Source organism: Colobus angolensis, unplaced genomic scaffold (genome assembly GCF_000951035.1).
Source record: "Colobus angolensis palliatus isolate OR3802 unplaced genomic scaffold, Cang.pa_1.0 Scaffold166, whole genome shotgun sequence".
Classification (NCBI taxonomy): domain Eukaryota; kingdom Metazoa; phylum Chordata; class Mammalia; order Primates; family Cercopithecidae; genus Colobus; species Colobus angolensis.
In genome coordinates, this window is record NW_012114777.1 from 3,745,272 (window position 1) to 3,767,407 (window position 22,136).

The 22,136-nt window shown below is 40.3% G+C and overlaps 1 protein-coding gene across 5 annotated transcripts in view; it reads left to right on the top strand.

Annotated features, from left to right (window-relative positions):
- The window catches only part of ATP6V1H (ATPase, H+ transporting, lysosomal 50/57kDa, V1 subunit H), a 125,920-nt gene that overhangs the window by 81,657 nt on the left and 22,127 nt on the right, over nt 1-22,136 (top strand). For all 5 annotated transcript variants that reach the window (XM_011937593.1, XM_011937595.1, XM_011937597.1 and 2 more), the window contains 2 exons: nt 4,321-4,422; nt 10,100-10,213. In XM_011937593.1, the coding sequence (XP_011792983.1) occupies nt 4,321-4,422; nt 10,100-10,213 (216 nt within the window). The remainder of the gene's footprint in view (nt 1-4,320; nt 4,423-10,099; nt 10,214-22,136) is intronic.

Here is a 22,136-nt window from a genome sequence, read left to right on the forward strand (position 1 = left end):
GAAAAGGGTACCTTCTATATTTTGGTGTTAGGTTTTAATTTTTGTGGCTTCTTCAGATTATTCCCTTTTCCTTTGTATGACACTGTGATTTTTCTGAATAGCTAGGAACAATGGTATATGGTATTTTTCTTTTTTTTTTTTTGAGACGGAGTCTTGCTCTGTCACCCAGGCTGGAGTGCAGTGGCACGATCTTGGCTCACTGCGAGCTCTGCCTCCCAGGTTCACGCCGTTGTCCTGCCTCAGCCTCCTGAGTAGCTGAGACTACAGGTGCCCGCTACCACGCCCGGCTAATTTTTTCTATTTTTTAGTAGAGACGGGTTTTCACTGTGTTAGCCAGGATGGTCTCGATCTCCAGACTTCATGATCCGCCTGCCTCGGCCTTGCAAAGTGCTGGGATTACAGGCGTGAACCCACCGCACCCAGCTGATGGATGCTATTTTTCTTTTATGTTTATATGATGATGAGAAATTTAAAATTATTGTTTGTCTTTAGTTTTTATTCTTGTTAATGGAGAAACCAAACTCTGTGAAATATTTTTAAGAGGTTTCTTCTGAGCCAATATGAGTGACCACCATCTTGGGAAAAACAGTCTTATGGAGCCCTGAGAAAGTGTACCTGATTTCTGATTTACATTAATGGTGGCCAGTTGTGCCTAAACTCCAAAAGGAAAAGGGTATTATGAGTTTTGTCTGATCCCTCTTCCCATCATAGCCTGAAACTCAGTTTTTGAGGTTTCTCTGGGGTCCCCTTGGCCAAGAAGGGAGTCTCTTCTGTCACTTGGGGTGTTACCAGTTGTGAATCTGTATGGGTCTGCAGCAACTCGATCCTTGCCTCCTTGGAGGAAATAATTCTGCTGAGGGGCAGAAATAGGTTTAAGGCAGAGTGAGAGACCAGGGCAAGTTTTAGAGCAGAAGTGAAGGCTTATTAAAAAGATTTTAGAGCAGGAATGAAAGGAAGTAAAGTACACTTGGAAGAGGGCCAGGTAGGTGACTTAGGAGATCCAAGTGCCCTGTTCTGCCCTTGACTTGGGGTTTTATACATTGGCATGGTTCTGGGGTTTCCATTTCTCCTCCTTCGATGTTTCCCTTGGGCTGGCCTGTCATGTTCAGTGGCCTGCCAGCACTTGGGAGGGGCCACATGCACAGTATGTTTACTGAAGTTGTGTTCATGCTCACTGGAGGCATTTTTCCCTTGGTTGAGCATTCCTAGAGGAAGGTCATATACCGGTTAAACTCTGCCATTTTGCACCTTAGTGTGCATGCTTGAGCCTGCCCCCCCCCACTCTTGAGCTATTGGGAAGCTGCTAATCACCAGCTTCAGGTGTTTTCTATTGTTGGGAAACGGTCTTTCCCTGGTGCCAGCTGCAACCAATTATTATTTTAGAGCGGCAGTTTAACAACCCCCTGATCATGTCACCTGATATTCTTTACATTCTTATAAATTATCTGCAAGAAGTCAATGACAGGTACTAGTGCTGTGCATTTAAGATAGGTCTGGATGAAATCTTTATTTGATTCTGCTGTTTAAAAAGCACCATGCATACTGGTCTTCCTTTTATCTGTGGATAACCACACTTACATCAGGTAATTCCAGACTTAGCAAGTAGGTAAGTTAATTTTTCCCTCTCGCTTTTGAACTGTAGAGAAAATACCTTGTAGCTTGTATGTTAGTAGTTTTGAAATAAATATATATTTTGAATAAGGAAATACTCTGAAATATAAGAAGCCATGGAGATAGAAGAAAAGGAAAAGCTGAGAGGGAAAACAAGTTTCTAAAACTGAGGGAAAACATTGTGAAAGAGAATGAACGTATTTGTTGAGTGATGAATTAGAATAATAATGTAAATTCTAATTTGATTTGAACAGATGCTTTTCAAGATTACATTTCTAGCTAATGTCGAGACAGAAATCACATTTGGTCTAACTATAGAGCTGTGGTGTGTTGCTGCCTGGATCCATTGGACTATTTGATAGAATCATGACTTGTGGTTAATGTGGCAATAGAGGTTTGGATTGTGATTGATGAATCTATTGTTGACTTAACTGTATTCAGATACATCTTGGAGGGAACGCTTTCATTGAGTACCATAAAATCTCTTTTTTTGAACCTGTTCTTTTGAACATTTTTATTGATGACAGAAATAGCATGCTCAGCAGGTTTATAGCTAATAATACAAAGATGTTTTCTTTGTTGCTGAAGATATTCAGTGGACTTAATGGTCCTGAAGGGTAAGAATTAAAATCATGTCCACATTTTGCAGATTTGACTAGAAAGTCTGTGATTCCTTCCAGTTGTAACATTATTTGACTCTAAGACTGTGCTTCTCAAATGTTAATGGAGATCTTGTTAAAATGCAGATTCTAATTCAGTAGTCCTAGATTAGGGTCTTTGATCAGCATTTCTAAGTAACCAGGTGATGTCCATGCTGCTGGCGTGTACACCGTATTTTGGGTATCAGGGAGGGTCTCAGCCGGATGGAGAATGGCTTAAGTCACTGAGAATGGTTTAAGGCAGGGATTGGCAGCGTGATTTGGTAAAGACCCAGGCAGTAAATATTTTTGACTTTTTGAACCATTTTGTTTCTATCCCAAATTACTTACCTCTGCCATTGCAGTGCCAGCTATGGGCAACAAGTAAACTAATGAACCTGGCTGTGTTCCAGTAAAACATTTACAGAAACAGATGGCATCTAGGTTTGGACTTGAGCTGTTATTTCCTGACTTCTGGTTTGATGTATTCAGAATGTCAGTCTTAAATAACGAAATTCAGAAAGTAAGATTAAATACAGAGATGGTTCGAGCTCAAAGCTTGAAGATTGGCTACCTGAGAGCATAGATTCAAGTTGCCTTGAATATACACTCCAATTAGTAGCAGTTACAAGTGGGCTTTTAAGGGAAAAAGAAGAGGCAGTTCCTAAGTCGTTTATCAAGAATTTACATTAAAATGACATAAACTGTTGATTAGCTGGACATTGATGTTCGTATCACAAATTCCAGGCACATGAGGGTAATGAGTGGGACAGTTAGGGACAAACTGCCTTTAAATAATTGCCCTTGGACCCACACTCTTGTTTCTGGGTGTGAAAAATTTTATATATGTCACATAGCTTTGACGACTCTGAGCTATTTTTCTTGAGAACAGATGTTATATTTTAAATAATTTTTGTTAATGTAATTTGCTTATAATTTCATAAAATTTCTTGATATTTAAATTATCAAAATAAAAACATAGAAGTAATCTTTTGAAATTATCAAATTGTTTCAGTTGAATTAAATTTAATTTTAGAATAATTTGCAAGTTAGCCTTTTAAAAACATACATAGTTTGAAATGTTAAAAACATAAACAGATATATGAGAAACTGAATATATGTCTTGTTTCATCTTGAAGGCAGAGAGAACTAAAGTGGAGAGATTTCTTCACTGCTATTCAATCTCAGACTCTTCCTGAGGAGGAACTAGGATCAGCAGGCCGTGGTCTCTTTCGGTGCCTAGACATACCTTACCTACATCTTTATATACCATTACTTATACATGTCGTCAGACTAAATGTATTGATCTGTGTTCTGTCATTTTTCCTTCCTATGACTTGAAGTCATTTAACATGACTGTCTTAATACATATTGCAATGGCAGGTGGTAATTAGTACTATGAAGAAAAGTGGAGTAGGAAAAGAGAATGATGGGAAGAGTACTGCCTTAGGGTAATCCTGGGCTCTTATACAAGAGATGACATTTGAGCTGAAAACTGAATATTGTCTCTCAGTGTACTAGTGGGTTCAGTTGGCTAATTTGTTAAGGTTTATGTATCTATTTCTGAGTTGCTGGGATATTAGAAAGAGTTGTTTTTATATGTTGGTCTTCTACCAAGCCATTTAAAAAACCTTCATTCTGACTGGTTATCACAGTTATGCTCTGCTTTTAGAATGAATTGAGAAGTTTTCCATCTATTTTTAGGCCCTTGAGCATTAAAATACCAGTAGGCCCTAGGGTTTACAAATAGCTTATGAAAATATATATAATCAGCAGTTTTGTGTTAAAATAACTTTTATTCATGTTCTAGTTTTCTTGAGGCGGGGAGTCCCTGATATTTTGGAAATTGTGCACGGCCTACATTGTGAATCTGAAAGAAACTTGTTATATATGTATGACGCTTGGAAGGTTTGAAAACTGCAAATTTATGTGTAATAGTGAAATCTTTAGAAGAATATGAATATACTAATAAATGTCTATTTTCAGGAAGATATCTTCATTATATCTGTGCTCTGTTGTATTCTATAGAAAAATTAGAACTTGATCTCTCTTTGGATAAAATTTGTTTCAGAATCTTGACAAAACTTTTGGAAGTGTCAGATGATCCCCAGGTCTTAGCTGTTGCTGCTCATGATGTTGGAGAATATGTGCGGCATTATCCACGAGGCAAACGGTAAGAGAAAGCCATTCGTTTCATTTGGTTTCTTGAAACCTTCAATGTAGAGTCTAAAATAATGTACTTATCTAAAATGGGAGTAGGTTAGCAAAGGAACTAACAAAGTAAATGAAATCAAGTTTGCCACAGTAGTGAGAATTATGATAAACCCAGTTAAAAATGAGTAGTATAGGCTGGGCGTGGTGGCTCATGCCTGTAATCCCAGCACTTTGGGAGGCCATGGTGGGCAGATCACGAGGTCAGGAGATTGAGACCATCCTGGCTAACACAGTGAAACCTCTTCTTTACTAAAAAAAAAAAAAAAATTAGCTGGGCGTGGTGGCACGCGCCTATAGTCCCAGCTACTCGGGAGGCTGAGGCAGGAGAATTGCTTGAACCCAGGAGGCGGAGGTTGCAGTGAGCCAAGATCGCACCACTGCACTGCAGCCTGGGTGACAGCGAGACTGTCTCAAAAAAAAAGTAGTATAAAAATATAAGTACACTTGTATAATACTACTGGGTAGATCACATTAGATAGTTCATGTTAAATATTTTCTTTGGTTTGTATGATTTAATTCAGTAGCCATTTTGCGAGCACTGGCTATTTTTTGTCTACTATTTGTACTTACAGAGATGAATTAAACATAAAATATTTACTTATCTGGCCCTTAGGAAAAGAATTGCCACCCCCCGTAACCTGAATCATAAGGAAAAGGACTGCTTGGTTAGTGCTTGCCAAGTCCCTCTGTAGTGACTCACACACACTAAGACGGAAACTTAAATGGATTTCTCCAAGTTTCGCAGAAATGCGGTTGTCCCTTTTGTACTTGGCCCTTTCAGACCAAATACCTGGATACAATTAAGGGATGGTTAAAAAATAGTGAGGTTTGCTATTGGAATGGGCCACATAGATTTTGTAGCAGTGGAAGGATAACAGCAACCTCAGCATCAGAAGAATACCTCAGAACCTGGAGATACAGGGGAGGGAGGGACATCAGTGATCTTTGTTTCCAGTGAACTGCTTCTAGAGCTTTCTTCAAAGGAAAACACACAGATCTCCCAAGCTGTTGCCAGTGACTTCTGTTTAATTGGGTGCTGGACCTGTCACCAACTGCCAGATAGCTCTCACTGCTATACCATGGCCACTCTGTTTAACCTTACTGAAAAATTTATTGGAAACAGAAGAGATAATGGTAGCTCCTGCACCTCCTAAGCAAAATGCCTGTCAGCAACTCAATGTCTCTCCCATTTCCCCAATTCTAAAGCTATCCCTCAGCCATCCCATGGTGCGGACAAATGTCCTCTGACTGGTGGCATCGACAAATAGGCCAGTCTCTCCTTAAAATAAGGACTCAGTTATTTGAACTGAACTCAGACTCTGAAGGTTTATCATCCAGCCAGGAGGTCACCCAGCCTGTTTCCTTAACTCATGAAGGTCTCATTTGGGTGGCCCCAGCAATGATAAACCACCTTCCAGGGGCATGATGAGTACCCTGGTATTATACTTTATGGAAGCCAGGCATTAACTCATCTGCCTCTTACAGGGACAGTAACTTGTACTTTAGGGGTGGTCTTAAGGAACCTTCAGGTAATTCAGGAAACACTACCAGTAGATTGCGTTGTCATCAGACAGGTGTGGAGAGCTCTGTAAAAGGAGGCTGTCCTTGTAGACTCTGATGATTCATTGCATTTGTTTAGGTGGTTGAGTTCAGGACCCTGCGGGACATGGGTGGTGAGGTCAGTGCTGCATGTTGGCCTTATCCTGGTGCTTGGAGTCTTGTAGGTAGTAGCGTTAATGAAATGGCATATAAAACTAATTAAGTGGACCTGGTCCCAGCCTGTGCCAGCCAAATTCATCAGAACCACCCACAAGTGTTGTGTTTATGGATAAATTTTTTGGAAGGTAAGATGGTTTAGAAATGAGGGGTTGATATTGTACAAAGACATTTCTCATGCCTTTCTTTTTTCTTTGTTTCCCAATAAGACTTTTGGACTCCTCTGTCTCACCTTTCTGAACTTCTTGCAAGACGAGGCACTGAATGCCCTTTACAGAGAGGTTCGTCTGCCTAAGAGCAATGGGCAGATGTGCTTACTGCCATATGAGAGATTGGGGTTTCTCTAAGTTTAGGGTTCCTCTTATACAGTGTACAGGGCTCATCTGGCTCCCTTTATGTTGGCTTGTGGAAATTGAGGCTTGGGGGACCAGCACTAAAATGCCAGTATCTTGCTATTTCTGTTACTGTGAACAACAAACTATCTTTTGTCTCAGACCTAGGAGTCTCATGTCTTCTACCAGGATCCATGAAACTATGGCAGGCTAACTTGTTAGCTACAAGTAGGGTAAAAACTAAGACCCTCATAGTTCTTGACACTGTAATATCAAGAGCTGGCCAAAATTAATATCATTCCAAAATAATCTGTTTTTCTATGGAAAATTAAAGATCTTTAGATAAGGCAAATATAAATGTAGCTAGTAGTCAAATCTGTAACTCATCTAAAATGTGTTAAACATGAAAAACAGACGATCAATGGTATGTAGAGTTCTCTTAGATTTATAAGTGCTAAAAAGCAAATGAAGATACAAATATGATCGTTCTGAAATCCTGAAAGTGAAAAGCTTGTTGAAGAATGAATCTTCTCACAGCACTGCCTCAGTAGCCAGCCAGTGTTTCAAATGTTTCTTACGGCTGTGCTGTGCACACCTGACCTGCTGCCCAGGCAGAAACCTGCTGTGCCTTCACGTAATTCTGCTCTACTGCTCCGTTCCTTTCTTTCTACCTGCTTTACTGTTTCTCCCTAAGAAGGATGATCTCTCCCACTGTGCTGTACCTTCGTTAGACTTCCTATCACCAGTAACTGCTGCAGTCGATCCTCCGTGCTTTTCCTAAAATAGCCTTTTTTGGCCCAAAACTGTGGCCATGCTAATTCTTTTCTACGTCCTTCCAGTGGCTTATATTTACATCATGGACTAATATAGTCATTCTTTATTCTGAAGCCTCTCACCAGCATAACTTATTTTCTATGCAAGTTCCAGATCCTTCTGCTTTGAGATATGTTTTCGAATTATTTTCTCCTCATTAAGACTCTGCCTTTTGAAACTTCTCAAAAAAAAAAAAAAAATGCAGTGTTTTCTCTCATGGTTATAGGAGGTTTTTTTTTCCCCCAAACTTTATGGATGTTCAGTGGATTTGCAGACCAACAATTTGAAATAAGTTTTCAAAAAGATTAATCATAATATTCAAACATTTTAAATTACGTAATTCTTTCATGTCAAGTATTAGAATTATTTTGTTTTTGAACTTTTACCAAGTTATCTAGAACAGACTTCTTGAGTCATAAGAAAGGATCGCAGGGCGCAGTGGCTTACACCTGTAATCCCAGCACTTCGGGATTCAGTCGTATTTTGCTCACAACATGGCAGTTTTCTGAGATTGTATTTTGATCCTCATTATTCATTGGTTCCAGAATTGTGAATTTGCCCACCTCCTAAAAAGTTTATTTTCAACACCCGTGCCAGTGCTGAAGCGCTGTCGCAGTTATCCGTGGACATGTATAGAGTTGTTGAATAATTGGAGTCGCTCATGGACACATCGGCAGCTGTGGGGGGACTGTGTTCTCTCTTATGCTAGAAACAAGCGTCCTTTACGTGGTCTGTTTAGTGCCATATTTTTTTTGCAGTTTTGTGGGGTTTTTGTGTGTGGGGGGGGCGATTTTGCTGTTTAAAATTGCCTCAAACCTTCTGCTGGAGTGCTGTGTAATGTTCCTAAGTGCAAGAAGGGGCTGTTACGTGCCTGTGGAGAAAACTCGTGCATTAGGGAAGCTTCCTTCAGGCAGGAGCTACGGTGCTGTTGGCTGCTAGCTCAGGCCTCAGAGGCAGTCTAGAGAACAAGCAGCCTGTGACTGTGCTCTGTGAAGCTCAGTGGGGCTCCAAAACCGACTGTGAAAGGACCTTGTCAGCTATTTTAAGGATTTGGGTCCTTTGTTTTATTTTTATTTATTTTTTTAAGAAACAGGGTCTCACCCTGTTGCTCTAGCTGGAGTGCAGTGGTGTGATCATAGCTCACTGTAACCTTGAGCTGGGCTCAAGTGATCCTCCCACCTCCGCCTCTCAAGTAGCTGGTTCTACAGGTGCACACCGCCATGCCTGGCTAATTTTTTATTTTAATTTTTTTGTGGAGACAGCGTCTCATTGTGTGACCCAGGCTGGTCTCGAACTCCTAGGCTCGAGCAGTTTGTCCTAGCTTGGTCTCCCAAAGTGCTGGGATTACAGGCATGAGCCTGGCCTGGGTCCTTTTGTTAAGAGAAGTAGAAGCCACTGAATTTTAAGTAGTAAAAATAATGTGCAGAGTTTTGCTGAGATCCCTTTGGCTACAGTGAGAATGAGAGGCAGGAGAGCATCTTGTATCATCGTCGCTGCAGCGCTGGGCTTGGTGTCCTGCAGGGACATAGGCTTTATGTCCTTTAATCATCACAGCAATGCTGTAAAGATGTCCTTGTCCTCCCTATTTGTCAGGGAGGAATTTACCAGGTAAAGGACTTGTCTAATTAACATGTTTGATAAATGGCTGAGCTGATATGTTAGATAATGTTTTAAAGTACGGTGCCTGGCATGCAGTAAGCACTCAGTTAATGTTTGATGATACTTACATTATGTTCTTTTTGTTCCCCTCAGTTCAGTACATTTTTTTAAAAAAAACCATGCTTTAAAGAATAAAATATGAAAAGGTATGCAGATAAAAGCTTCCCTTTCACTCCCACTCCATCTGCTTCTTTCTTTCTGACCCCAGAAACCTTACTGATCTGTGAGATTGTCTTAAACCACCAAACACCGTACTGTATTAAGGTGCCACTTGTCACTGACTGTATAGTAGGTATCCTCCATTAGACAGGACTGGTGACTGAAGAATGGACAGGGCAGTCCACACTGTTTTGTGGAAGTTGAGACTCCACAGCTCTGTCTGTAACCACACTTTTGCAAAGGAACAGAGGACCTATTTCTGTGCATGACGAAAATAACCATTTTTACTTTCCTTTGTGTATGTAATAAGTGGATTTTCAGGGTGTTGGAAGTGTGGTGATAGAAAGCAGTGTCGGTTGTCAGTCATCTGGTGCTCTCGAAGATATGAATGTTCTCCTCCATCTCACTGCCCAAGTCACATGGCATATCCCATTGTTCCGAGAAACGGGTGGTTATCTTAAAATCAGTAGTCTTTTCCAGAAAATTAGCATGGGTGCTCTTTAACCCTCTCTTCCCTGCTATCTACATCTAAGCCCCTATCTGTCACACAGCACAGTCACTGGTGGGCTTGATATTGATTGTATGTTATGATGAAAATTAGATGGTGTTCAATACAAGTAAGAAATCCTGATAATAAAAACGTTAATACTCAACCACTTAGAAAACCATGATCTAAAATGCTGGTGACTGAGTGGTATCTGGGCAGATCATACTTTTCTGGATTAGAGATGAGAAATGAGAACAACTGTTGGATTTATCATTAGGAATTCAAAAAAGAAAATATTTGAATACTGTAAATCTGTGGTTCAGGGAAAATGATGTAAAAAAAAAGACACATGTTTGGTTTATTTACACACATCGTTACTTTCCTTTTTAGCATTTTGGTATTTGAGATGCTTACAAACTGTGAATTTGAGAGTAATTGCATCTTCCTCACCACATCTCTCCTGTTTGCAGGGTCATCGAGCAGCTCGGCGGGAAGCAGCTGGTCATGAACCACATGCATCACGAAGACCAGCAGGTCCGCTATAACGCTCTGCTGGCCGTGCAGAAGCTCATGGTGCACAACTGGTATGCCACAGCTTTTTGCTCACACTCGTACATTAGTCTGCAAAATCTCACGTGCCATTCTAAAAGTTCTTATATAAATGCCTTGAATGACCATTTTTAAAATCAGTGATTTTGATTTAAAATTTAGAAATATATTTTAGTAATTCAAAGCAATAACACAATAGTTTTAGAAAGATGGGCTGTACTCAAGGTTTCAAGTGTATATTCAAAATAATAATTTCAAAAACAACTCCAGAGGTAACTCAAAGGATCCTGTGACATAAGTCAGTCAGTTCTTTTTGGAGTTGAAAGCAGTTGGACTACTGATTCCTTTAGAGATGCCACAATTTTGCAAGGCTTAACTATTCAGCATATGGTAAATTGAATGAATTTTACCAATTCACATAAAAACACTAAAAGCTGATGAAACTCAGATTCAGCTCTCACATTTCATTCATATAGTTTATGCTTTTGAAGTAACTAAAGTTGTGCTTCTTTGTTGCCTGTTTTTATTTTTAAAATAAAAATTAGTGACTTTTTTGTATCCACTTAAAACAAGATCAATTAAAGAGTAACTACTTAGACATAATGGTGAGCCCTTTGTGTACATAATAGAAGAAATGAAGAAATGAAGATTCCCCTTGGCATAGCTGCTTTTAGCTGTAGGTTGGGTGTTCAGTACCTTCATCACTATCCTAAACAGTTCAAATGCCTCTCCATTCCCCAGCCTCTGGAAGGATGCTCTGTTTTGGACTATTGTTGTTAAGGCATCAGGAACAAATATACATTGCTTTTAACTGACAGTAATGCTACCAGCCTTTCCAAAGGAGAGGATTAATGATGCGCTGGCATGGGTGTGTTTTGAGGATGCAGGCAAATACAGTGTAGGAGAATATCCAGGAGTGCTGCTGTGGTATCATGTGTTAAATATTATGTTCCTGCCACTTAACACTTTTATCATAAATAGTGACATTTATGTAAATTCTTACAACCGCTTTTTGAGCACTTTGTACTCTAATAAGTTAAGTGTACAAATTTGTACCCTGATAAGTTAAATGATGTTAGGTATGATGGAAGTGGATGCAACTTTATATAAGATGATTAGAGAAAGCCTCCCTGAGTAGGCCACATAGCTAAGATGACAGTGATGAAAAGGAACCAGCCATACAGCTCTGTTACTGGGGTGAATAAGCATTTTAGGTAGAGGGAATGAGAGGTGAAAAGGCCATGAAGTAGTAATGAACTTGGCTTGTTTAAAGCAATGTGTAGGGACTTATGTGGGTTGTGACACTCAGGGTTGGAGGTGCTGCTGGCATCTAGTGGATAGAGACCAGGAGTGCTGGTAATATCCTGTAATGCAGACAGTCCCCAGCATTAAAGAAGTATATGTCAGTGCCGAGGTTGGGAAACTCTGATATGAAGGATGGTCAAGGGCAAACTCTGACGTGAAGGACGGTACCAGGGGAAAAATACGGTTCAGGAGAGGTAGGCAGAGACCTGATCATGTAGGGCCTTGTAGGCTATAATTTGACTCCAATAAGATGAGTTGAAAACCATTGCAAGGATATTAAATAGGGGAATGACAAGATGTGGTTTATGTTTCGAAAAGGTCACTTTGGCTACTCCCTGGAGAATGGATTGTGCAAGGGTAAGTGAGAAAGAATGAAGAGCATTTGAACTGGTTCTCATGATAGCCTGGGGCTGAGATAGTTGATGGCTTGGCGTAGACGATAAACATTGAGATAAAAAGTAGATGGACTTGGGGTAGATTCACAGCTAGTGCTGACAGCACTTGATGGGCTGAAAATGTTTTTACTTTTTTCCATAACTTCAGTGCAAGAAGAATGGGATCAAAACAGAAGGTAAAAACCCCAGAATGGTTTTTATCTGTTTAGCAGGAGGAAAAACTTCAGGTCTGTCAGTAAAACTTAGGATACACCACTGGATTTCTCTCCTTACTTCACTTTACCCCAAGCTAGATTTTTCAAGATAAATCAATTATTTAGTAATTTCATATTTTATGGTTTGTTTATATCTCTTTCAGGAATTTAATTTAAAGGATATTGGCATTTAATAGAATTTGAGGCCATTGCAACCAATGAGCTTATAGTTGCCAGATGTTTTTCTAAAGTTTCTATGAAAGTCAAAGTCTTATTTTCCCATTGTTTCGAAATTAAGGCTATTGAAATATAATTATTATTTTATTTATTTCTCTTGAAATCTTTCTTGTTGGATCTAGTGGTTTTCTTGTTTTAAAAAATGTATATTCCTAATATGAAAGGCAAGATGTGTGTGAAACAGGATGTTTGCCAGTGGAGGAAATTTTTTGGTTGAGAATTTTTGTTGTTCAGATGATCATGTATTGAAGGTGAAATATTTAAAATTTGACTTTTTTCTTGAATTTAGAAACTTGGTGTAGTCTCATAGTACCTTTCTCCGTGTATGATTGTAAGAGGAAGAGTATTCTGTCTTTACAGGGAAATACTAGTTTATTTGCTCTTTATGAGAGAGTATTCTTTTTTCCTTTATCTTTCTAATTATATGCCAAACTTTTAAAATTTTAATGTTTTAGCTATGATTATTTCCTTTACATTTAATGGAGAAGCTTAGTGTTAGTATTTTCCCACACTTCCTTCATAGAGAAATTTTTGTATAAAGGAAGATTAAAATTCACCTATAATCTCTGTATTTGATTGTGACTTATAAATTTCTGTGGCTCTGTGTGCCAGAGAATGAAAGTCACTCAAGTAATAACAATTTATTACAATGCCAGTTTAATATGAGACTAAATAGAATACCATTTGGAAAGTAGTCTTTTGCAAATTATATCCCCAAATGTAAAAGAGGTTTGGATCAATATCTTTTTTCAGGTAACCTAGTTGTCTATACTAAACTATACTTATAAAGACTACCTTTCTACCTGCCTAAAATAGGGGCTTTTTAACCTAAAATATGTTACTGGGGTTATAAAGAATCTATAAATTTCCCTAAATTGTTTTCCTTTGTATCAAGTGAAAATTTGAAAATACAGTGGAGTTTTTCTTTTAGCATTGGCTTGATTTAAATGGAAACGAGTTATTATAAATGGTGTATTTTAGCCCTCCATAGTGAAATAGTTATTTGAACATAATTAAAATGCAAGCACAGATGAAAGCATGAAGGTCTGCATAACAGGCAGCAGCAGCAGCAGCACTTTGCCTGCATCCCTGGGCTTTTCTGCCCTAAAGGATTTTTAGGTTTTTGGTATTGCATTATTCCTGAAGTTTTTGTTTATCAGATTAAATTGTAACTTTGGATACAATAAAGTTAACGTTTATTACTTTCTGCCATGAATTTAAAAAATTATAATTTCAAAATTACATTTTAAGTGTAATTTATGTTACTTAAGAAATCATGGAACTGGGTCAGATATGGATTTTGATTCCGTTATAAGGAGTTAAATATTAAGTTTCTTGATAATGTAGAGATACATTTGGGTTTATATCACATGGAGTATAGAGTTATATAATGGGAAAATACTTATTTAATTATTTTATGATTGATTTCAAAACTGCATCCTTGAATTTGTAGGTGTTAGAATACCAGCGTTTCTCCCCTTCCACATCACGTCTGTATTTCTGTGGAACAATGGATTATAAATAACCCTGACTGAGAGTGAGTGAGGAGCGGTGGGGGAGGAATAAAGTTGCCGGGGAGGGAGGGGACAGTGGCACCTACCGGGCGCCCTCAGATGGGAAGCCTGAGGAGGCCAGTCCTACTCATGGGCCTCCACAGCTCTCATCTTTTTGTGCCCACCATGGCATTCCTGGCGTGCCCTTTGTTCTTTTGTGCAGTGCTGGATTTTTATATTCAGAAATTTGGCAGAATATATAAACAGTGACAACTTAGAGAACTTGTGTTTATACACCTAATTCATCCATTTAACATCATAAAATGTCAATTGTTTTTCTCCTACAGAATGATTTTAAATGTAATCAGCCTCTAATGCAGAAGCAACAATATGTGCGTATGAACAGCTCAGGACTTCAGGGAAGAAACACTGATGTTTGTAGGTAGAGGATCTCATGTAGAATTTTCTATTTTTGTCTCTAGATTCTTATTCAGCCCTTTCTTAAGCAGCATAATAAGTTATAAGAGTGTTACCATCTCGATTTTTTTATGCTTAGGTAAATTAATGTAACAAAAACTCAGCAGGCTGAGGATGATATTACTTTGTTCTCTGGTATTTTTATCAGCTTTGCATATTTTAGTTATTCTGTAAGTGCAGAGGCATAAGTACTGTAATTAGAAGAGTTACGAACTAAAGAGAGAAAAAAGAAAACTCTACGTGTTTTAGCTAACTTTTAGGAGAATAATCAAGTTACCAAAACATTCCACATGATTTTCAATAAAAATAACATTTCTAGATTTAATGTTTTCCAGAATGAATTTCTAATTTCTAAATTAATTTCTAGATTCTCTTTCTGGGTTTCTGGAATTTTCTTTTTTTCTTTTTGTTTGAGGCGGAGTCTCGCTATGCCACCCGGGCTGGAGCCCGGGCTGGAGTGCAGTGGCCAGATCTCAGCTCACTGCAAGCTCCGCCTCCCAGGTTCCCGCCATTCTCCTGCCTCAGCCTCCCGAGTAGCTGGGACTACAGGCGCCCGCCATGTCGCCTGGCTAGTTTTTTGTATTTTTTAGTAGAGACGGGGTTTCACCGTGTTCGCCAGGATGGTCTCGATCTCCTGACCTCGTGATCCGCCTGTCTCGGCCTCCCAAAGTGCTGGGATTACAGGCTTGAGCCACCGCGCCCGGCCGGAATTTTCTAGGTAGCTGAAATTTTCTGGGTCCCTGGTCTCTTTCTGGGTACCTGAAATTTTCCACATTATTATGACATTTTTAGTGGAGGAACATTTGAAAATGTTTTTAATGTCAAATGTTTTGTGTATTTGAAAAAAATATAACTGGATTTTTTACAATATGAAAACTAATTCCAGGTAAAGAGGAATTTTTTACAGCTGTTATCTCACTATCAACTGGTAATTCAGCTGCCCATTCGAAGGTTGCTGCTTCTTTGCAAGTTAGAAATGTTTCCTAAGACTGTATTAACTTTAACTTTTCTGGACACTATGCACCACTGAATTACAGTTGATTTGGAAATACCAGCATAACATAAATCTCAGATTGTGCAAAGTATCAGCCTAAGTAAACATTCAGAAGAGCTGGAAAATAAGATGGATAATGTAGTCTGTGGACTTTATAATTAAACATAAAATCAATTACAGGTTTCACACATAGGTGCACATGAATAAGTGTGGGGATCTGTGGATCTAGTTCATGTTTTGGTTTTGTTTGCTTATGATTGGCTTCTTAGACAAACAGTTACCTGAAGTGGCATTTAAAGGATCAGTAAAGCATAGACGAAAGAAAAGGCTGGTCTAGTAAGGAGAAGTAGAGAAAAATGAATTAACTTGCTTTGGTTTTCATTGCTTTCTCTTCCTTCTGTGTGGGTGGAGCAGTTACATTTGTGGTCAGTTGGCATATTTCATTTCATGGGCTTTATGTGTGTGTGCACATCCATGCATCTGTTTTTGTTTTTGTTTTTGTTTTTTGAGGCAGAGTCTTGCAGTGTCGCCTGGGCTGGAGTGCAGTGGCGTGATCTCGTCTCACTGCAACCTCCACCTCCTGGGTTCAGGCGATTCTCCTTCCTCAGCCTCCTAAGTAGCTGGGATTACAGGTGCCCACCACCACACCTAGCTAATTTTTTTGTATTTTTAGTAGAGACGGCACATCTTTTAAATCCAGTAAACCTCACTAGAATGGTTGGCAGAATATACTAAAAATTTAATTAAGATTAAGCAAACTTTATATTCACTCTCTAAGAGATTTAAGTTTTCGAATTATTTTCTCAGTGTCCCTTTATGTATGTCACCCAGGTGTTACGTCTTGATGGGGGAAAAATGTTTCATAGCTAATGGAAATGAATTGACAGGTTTTTGTCATTAGTAAAAACCTAAGGAATTGACCAAGAAGAGGGGGAGAAGTATCAGCCTATTGTCTTAAGAAAGGTACCTTTTGATGTAAATATTCTTTAATTGAATTTTTATTCCATTTAAATTTTAAAAGAATTGTACAGCAGTGCAGCAGTTACATTTAAAAATCTAAATCCTCTTAGATGAATTAGATAAAGTTTATCATCTGTTTTAAAAAAGGAATTCAGCATAAGGGTGCCAAAGTGTTAGTACAGGGCCAGAGGTTTTCCTAAAAGACCAGATTTCTCCCATCACACTGTATCAGATCTGTACGGCATTCTCCTAGAGGCACCTCTCACACTGGTAGGAGCTGTGCTCTTCTTGCGTTATTTTCCTTAAGGGCTAGGCATTTAGAAGCCTGAAATGAAAACAGTCTCTTGGATGACAGTATTTCCTGCCTTGTTAAATATCCCAGAAATGTATTCTGAGAAAACTTTTCAGTGTCTGGTTTGAACACTATGCTGTTCCATTTGTATCCAGCTCTTTTCTCAGTTAAGAGAGTTATGGGAGTGTTTACTTTTATCTCTGTAATTGTCTCTAATTTAGTTACGGACAGAAATACTTGTTAGAAAATTCAATTTGTGCTAAAGTAGAGAAATAAGAAGTAGAAAATAAAGGCGTAGCCCACAGTTTCAGTACACTGTGGTAGCAGGACGAGCCGCAAACAAAACCTTTCAGATACCAGGTTAAAGAAAGAAGTGGCTTTATTCAGCCGGGAGCATCAGCAGACTTGCGTCCCCAAAACTGAGCTCCCCAAGAGAGAAATGCCTGCCCTTTTAAGGGCTTACAGCTCTAAGGGGTCCATGTGAGAGGGTCGTGATCGATTGAGCAAGCACGGGGTATGTGCCTGGGGCTGCATGCATCAGTTATCAAGACAGAACAGAGCAGAAAGTTCCACAGTGCTTCCTTATACAATGCCTGGAATCAATAGATAATACAAGAGGTTAGGTCAGGGGTTGATTTTTAACTACCAAACCAGGCCTGAGGCGTGGCACTGGGCTGTCTATTGATTTCATTTTTGCCTTTCTTTAACTTTTACTTCCTCTTTCTTTTTTTGAGGTGTGAGACAATAAGAGAAGTGATCTCCTTCCTTATTCCCCCCTTTGAGAATCTCACTTATTAGTGGGAGTTCTCATTCTCATTTTCACTACTTAGGTCTTCCTGCAAGACAGATTGATAATGATTCATGTAATACATCTGTGCCGAGGTTTTCTGATTAACTGAGGTAGCAACAAAACTTTTTATTATTTGAAGGAGCAAGGGTAATACACAGGGGAGCAGCAAGCAAGTTCTTATTACTAGCAGTACACATGCGATGAGGGTTTTAAATTCTCCTCTAGTTGGAAACTATTTTTTAAATAAAGACTTAGGATTAAACCTGTGCTACACCTGTACAGGCACGTGTCCCACCTTTGTCATGTCTCTAACTATATTTTCAACTACTTGCCCTTGATCATCTATGTGCAGACAATTGGTTAGGCTGAATTTTCCACACATTTCTCCTTCAGCTGCTAGTAAATAGTTTAGGGCCAGTCTATTCTGATAGACAGCATTTTTCATTTGGGTTTCTTGCCAGGCTAAAATGGTCAAAGCTCTGCCAGTTTTATTAGTGATTATTTCTAAGATAGCCTGCAACTGTATGATTTAATTGAGCATGTAGATGGGGGTTTGACTTTTAATAATAGAAGTTTTTAAGAGCTAGACGTTTGAACTTGTGGGCGTCTGTTTGGGGAAAGAGTTAGTCAGAGTAAACTTATTTTGAGGCATTAACTTTTTTGCTTCCTAAGGCCATTGGTCTCCTATGTTAGTCTTTCCACAAACATAACACGAGGAAATGCCTAGGCTGCTGGCAATGTTTTTAGCTAAGGGAGGAGGCTCTGGTAACTTTTGGTTTATATGCTTAAATAATGACTTAAAGACTTGGAAATGCTGCTGGGTCAGACGGGTCTGGGTTCTTTGATTTAAATAGTATGTGTACAGTGGGGACACTTTTATATACGTGCTAGCAAGGACAAAAGAGGTCCTTACCTGGGAAAAAGATTGAGTACAGTGACAGAACAATAGTAAAACAGTATTCAGGAATACTACTAGTCCTAAGATGTCTAACTACATTACCTGTTTGACGAGTCCTCAAGCTCGGCAGTGCTTAGACTAGTCAGCTTCTGGTGTGTGACTAGAGCAGGGCTTGTTGTTTCCTCAGCAGCAGCTCAGTCTCGCCTTAGGATTAGCCGGGTTGGACGATCTGAGTCCTGCTGGCTGGTTCACTTGTCCTGAACTGCTGGTGTCAGCCGACTGTGGTGGATCCAAGACACAACACCTGCAACTTTAACAGCAGTGGGAGTGAACAAGATTACAATATAGGGCCTATCTCATATGGATCCTAGAGAAATTAGATTTTACTTTTTGACCTAAACAGAGTCACCAGATTTAAAGGAGTGTCAGGCTTATAGGCATTTTTATGTACTTAATTATGAACACTTTGTATGGCTGTTCCTAAAGCCTGCATTTGCCTTTTTTTAGGTCAATTCCCCTAGTTCCTGGAGATTACCTTTAATTTTGCGGACTTATGATTTGGGGGGTGGCTGACTGAACAAAATCTTATAGGGAAAATACCTAGTTTGTTTGTTGGGGGTGCACCTGACTTGGAGGATGACCATAGGCAAAAACCTGATTTTAAATGAATTTCCTGGCAATGTTTCTTCAGTAGCTGCTTGAGTGTCCGGTTTATGCATTTTACCTTTTTCTGAACTTTGCAGCTGGTAGGCGGCATGCAGTTTTCATGTGATCTTTAATACCTTTGCTATTTTCTGTACCAGGTCAGCTGCAAATGCTGGCCCATTGTCTGAGCCGATTCGTAAGGGCGGTCCATATCTAGGAATAAGATCTCAGAGGCACACGGGTTACTTTACGAGCTTTTTCAGTTTGTGTTGGATAAGCCTCCACCCACCCAGAGTAGGTACACACAAGAACTAGTAAATACTTGTTACCTCCACACTTTGGCATTTCTGTGAAGTCCACCTGGAGATCTTCAAAGGGGGCTGTTCCGTAAGCTTGTATGCCGAGCAGAATGGCTGGACCTTGCCTCGCATTGTGCTGCTGGCAGGTAATACATGGCTGTGCCACCGTTTTGGCAAGGGCTGATAAATGTGAGATGTAGAATAACCGGCCTAACAACTTTTTAAGTGACTCTTGGCCTAGGTGAGTGGTCTCATGCACAGCCAGTACAGCTGTGGCTCCTAGCAGTTGTGGCACAGCTATCTTTTTATCCAGTAACCAGATCTATCTTTCTTCTATTATTTGTCCTCCTTCTGTCTGGAAAAAGTCCTTTTTTTCTTTAGAATAAGTAGGTACAAGGTCAGGTGCTTGAGGGAGAAGAGGGGCTGTGACTGAGGCCCGGAAGGGGGTGGATGCAGCTTTCCAAGCCTCTGAGTCAGCCCGGGAGTTCCCGAAAGCAACTGTAGTGGAAGCTCACTGGTGTCCCCTGCAGTGCGTGACTGCCACCTTTTTGGGCCTCTACACTGCTTCTAGTAGTTGCAAGATTTCTTGCTGATGTTTTATGTCTTTTCCTCCGGAGTTTAACAAGCCTTTTTCCTTGTATAATGCCCCATGTACTTGGAGGGTTAAGAAGGCATACTGAGAGTCAGCATACATGTTCACAGTTTTACCTACGCTTAGTTCTAAAGCCTGAATTAAAGCAATGAGTTCATCCTTTTGGGCTGAAATACCCTGGGTCAATGATTGGGCTTCAATGACAGTATCCAGGGTTACCACTGCATATCCGCACATTTTTCTCCTTGTGGGTTGACGAAGCTGCTCCCATCCATATACAGCTCCCAGTCCACTGATGCCTAAGGCTGGTCCCAGAGGTCAGGTCTGCTAGAGTAAACTGAGTCTAGCACCTCTACACAGTTAAGCTCGACAGGGCTCTCTGATACCGAGAGCAAGGTGGTGGGGTTCAGGGTGTTACAAACTTCAGTGGTTATGTGGGGATTTTCACAGAGCAAGCTTTGGTACTTGGTTAGTCTAGCATTCGTTGGCCAACGATGTCCTTTGGTATTCATTAAAGTCACCACAGCATTGGGGGGCTTTTATATTCAGCTTTTGCCCAAGAGTCAGTTTATCTGCTTTTTGTGCTAGCAGGGCAGTTGCTGCTAAGGCCCTCAAACACAGGGGGGCAACCTTTAGAAACCCCATCTAGTTGTTTGGAGAGTTAGGCCACCGGCCTCAGCCAGGGCCCCACAGTCTGAGTCAAAACCTCAACTGCCATTTTTTTCTCTCTCTGACATATATAGTATAAATGGCTTTGTCAGGTCAGGCAGACCCAGGGGCTAGCATGAGTTTCTTTTAAGTCACGGAAGGCTTGCTGCTACCACCCCTATTCAGCAGGTTCCTGGTCACCCCCCTTTGTGACTTGGTACAGAGGTTTGGCCAGTACTGCAAAGCTTGGGATCCATAACCTGCAGAACCCTATAGCTCCTAAGAATTCTCTCACCTGCCTTCTGGTCTTAGGCTCTGGCAGGTTGCAGATGACCTGCGTTGTTTCTGATCCTAGACTGCGCTCCCCCTGTTGGATAGTAAATCCTAGGTAGTGTACCTGCTGTCTGCGGATCTGAGCTTTTTTCTGGACACCTTATACGCACAGTCCTCCAGGTGCCGGAGCAGGGCATCTGTTCCTTTGGTGCACCCGACTGCCATGGCGTCTCCCAGCAGGAGGTCGCTGACACACTGGAGCAACACGCAGCCTAGGTCTCTGGCGGGAAACTTTTGCAGGTCTTGTGCCAGGGCCTCCTCGAAGATAATGTGGGAGTTCTTGAACTTTTGGGGAAGCCAGGTCCAAGTGTATGAGTGGTGACACCTGACCCTGGATCTTCCCACTGGAAAGCAAGCAGTTTCTGGCTGTCAGGAGCTAGTCTGATGCTAAAGAAAGCGTCCTTCAAGTCCAGGCAGGTGAACCAGCTGTCCTCAGTACATGAGCAACTGGTGGCAATCAGCCTAAGTAGGGTTATGAGTCTGGATAATAGTTTGAAGCAAATTAGTTAAGGCTTGAGGCTTTTTAGTATAAGATGGGGTATTGTTCTTTCAATTGAGGAGATCAGCAGAGGTGAAGGGTTGATACACAAAGGCACACCTTTCTACCATACGCCTGTCTTCGTCTACCCCAGTATATCGCTGCTCCCTCAGGAGCATTTGCATAGCTCGAGCAAGGCCAGGTTTGAGACTGCCCGCTTGACTATCTTGACTTCCTTCCCTGGCCTCTCAAGGCTCTGATCCTCCCCTTCGAGGTGAGACCTGGGGCGTGTTAGCTCCTAAACCTGGTTCCTGGGGTGCTGTTGGCCTCGGTAAAGGAGGGGTAGGCTGGGACATATGAAGGAAGAATTTCTGTTACCTCTGGCGGCTCCTGCAAAACTGGTTTCTCTTGCTGTTTCTGGGATTTCTTCTTTTAACACTGTGTCTGCTGGCGAAGCTGCTCTTTTACTCTTGGCTTTTTTCTTTTTTTCTCAATAAGCCGTTAAACAGGGCTGGATCTATGCTGGTTTTGTCTATGTTATATTTAACTATGAATCAGTATAAAGGAATTTGGTCTGGGTACACTGGCTCCCTCCGACCCCTGTCACCACCTGAAATACATGGCCAGTTGTTCCCTGTCTGTAGTTCTTTCGGTTGGCCATCCAACACCAAAAGAGGGCAATTCTGATTTACATTCACAGAGAGTTCTCAATCTCTTGGGGGTTAACTCTATAATCCCCTGCAAAACCTTTTTTAAGGTTCTGTAACATGCACTTTAATAGCATAAGTTTTGGATGTTTCGATGACTTTTTTCTTATTTTTTTATATATGTATGTTTTTTGTTTTTTGTTTTTTTTTTTAATTATACTTTAAGTTCTAGGGTACATGTGCATAACGTGCAGGTTTGTTACATATGTATACTTGTGCCA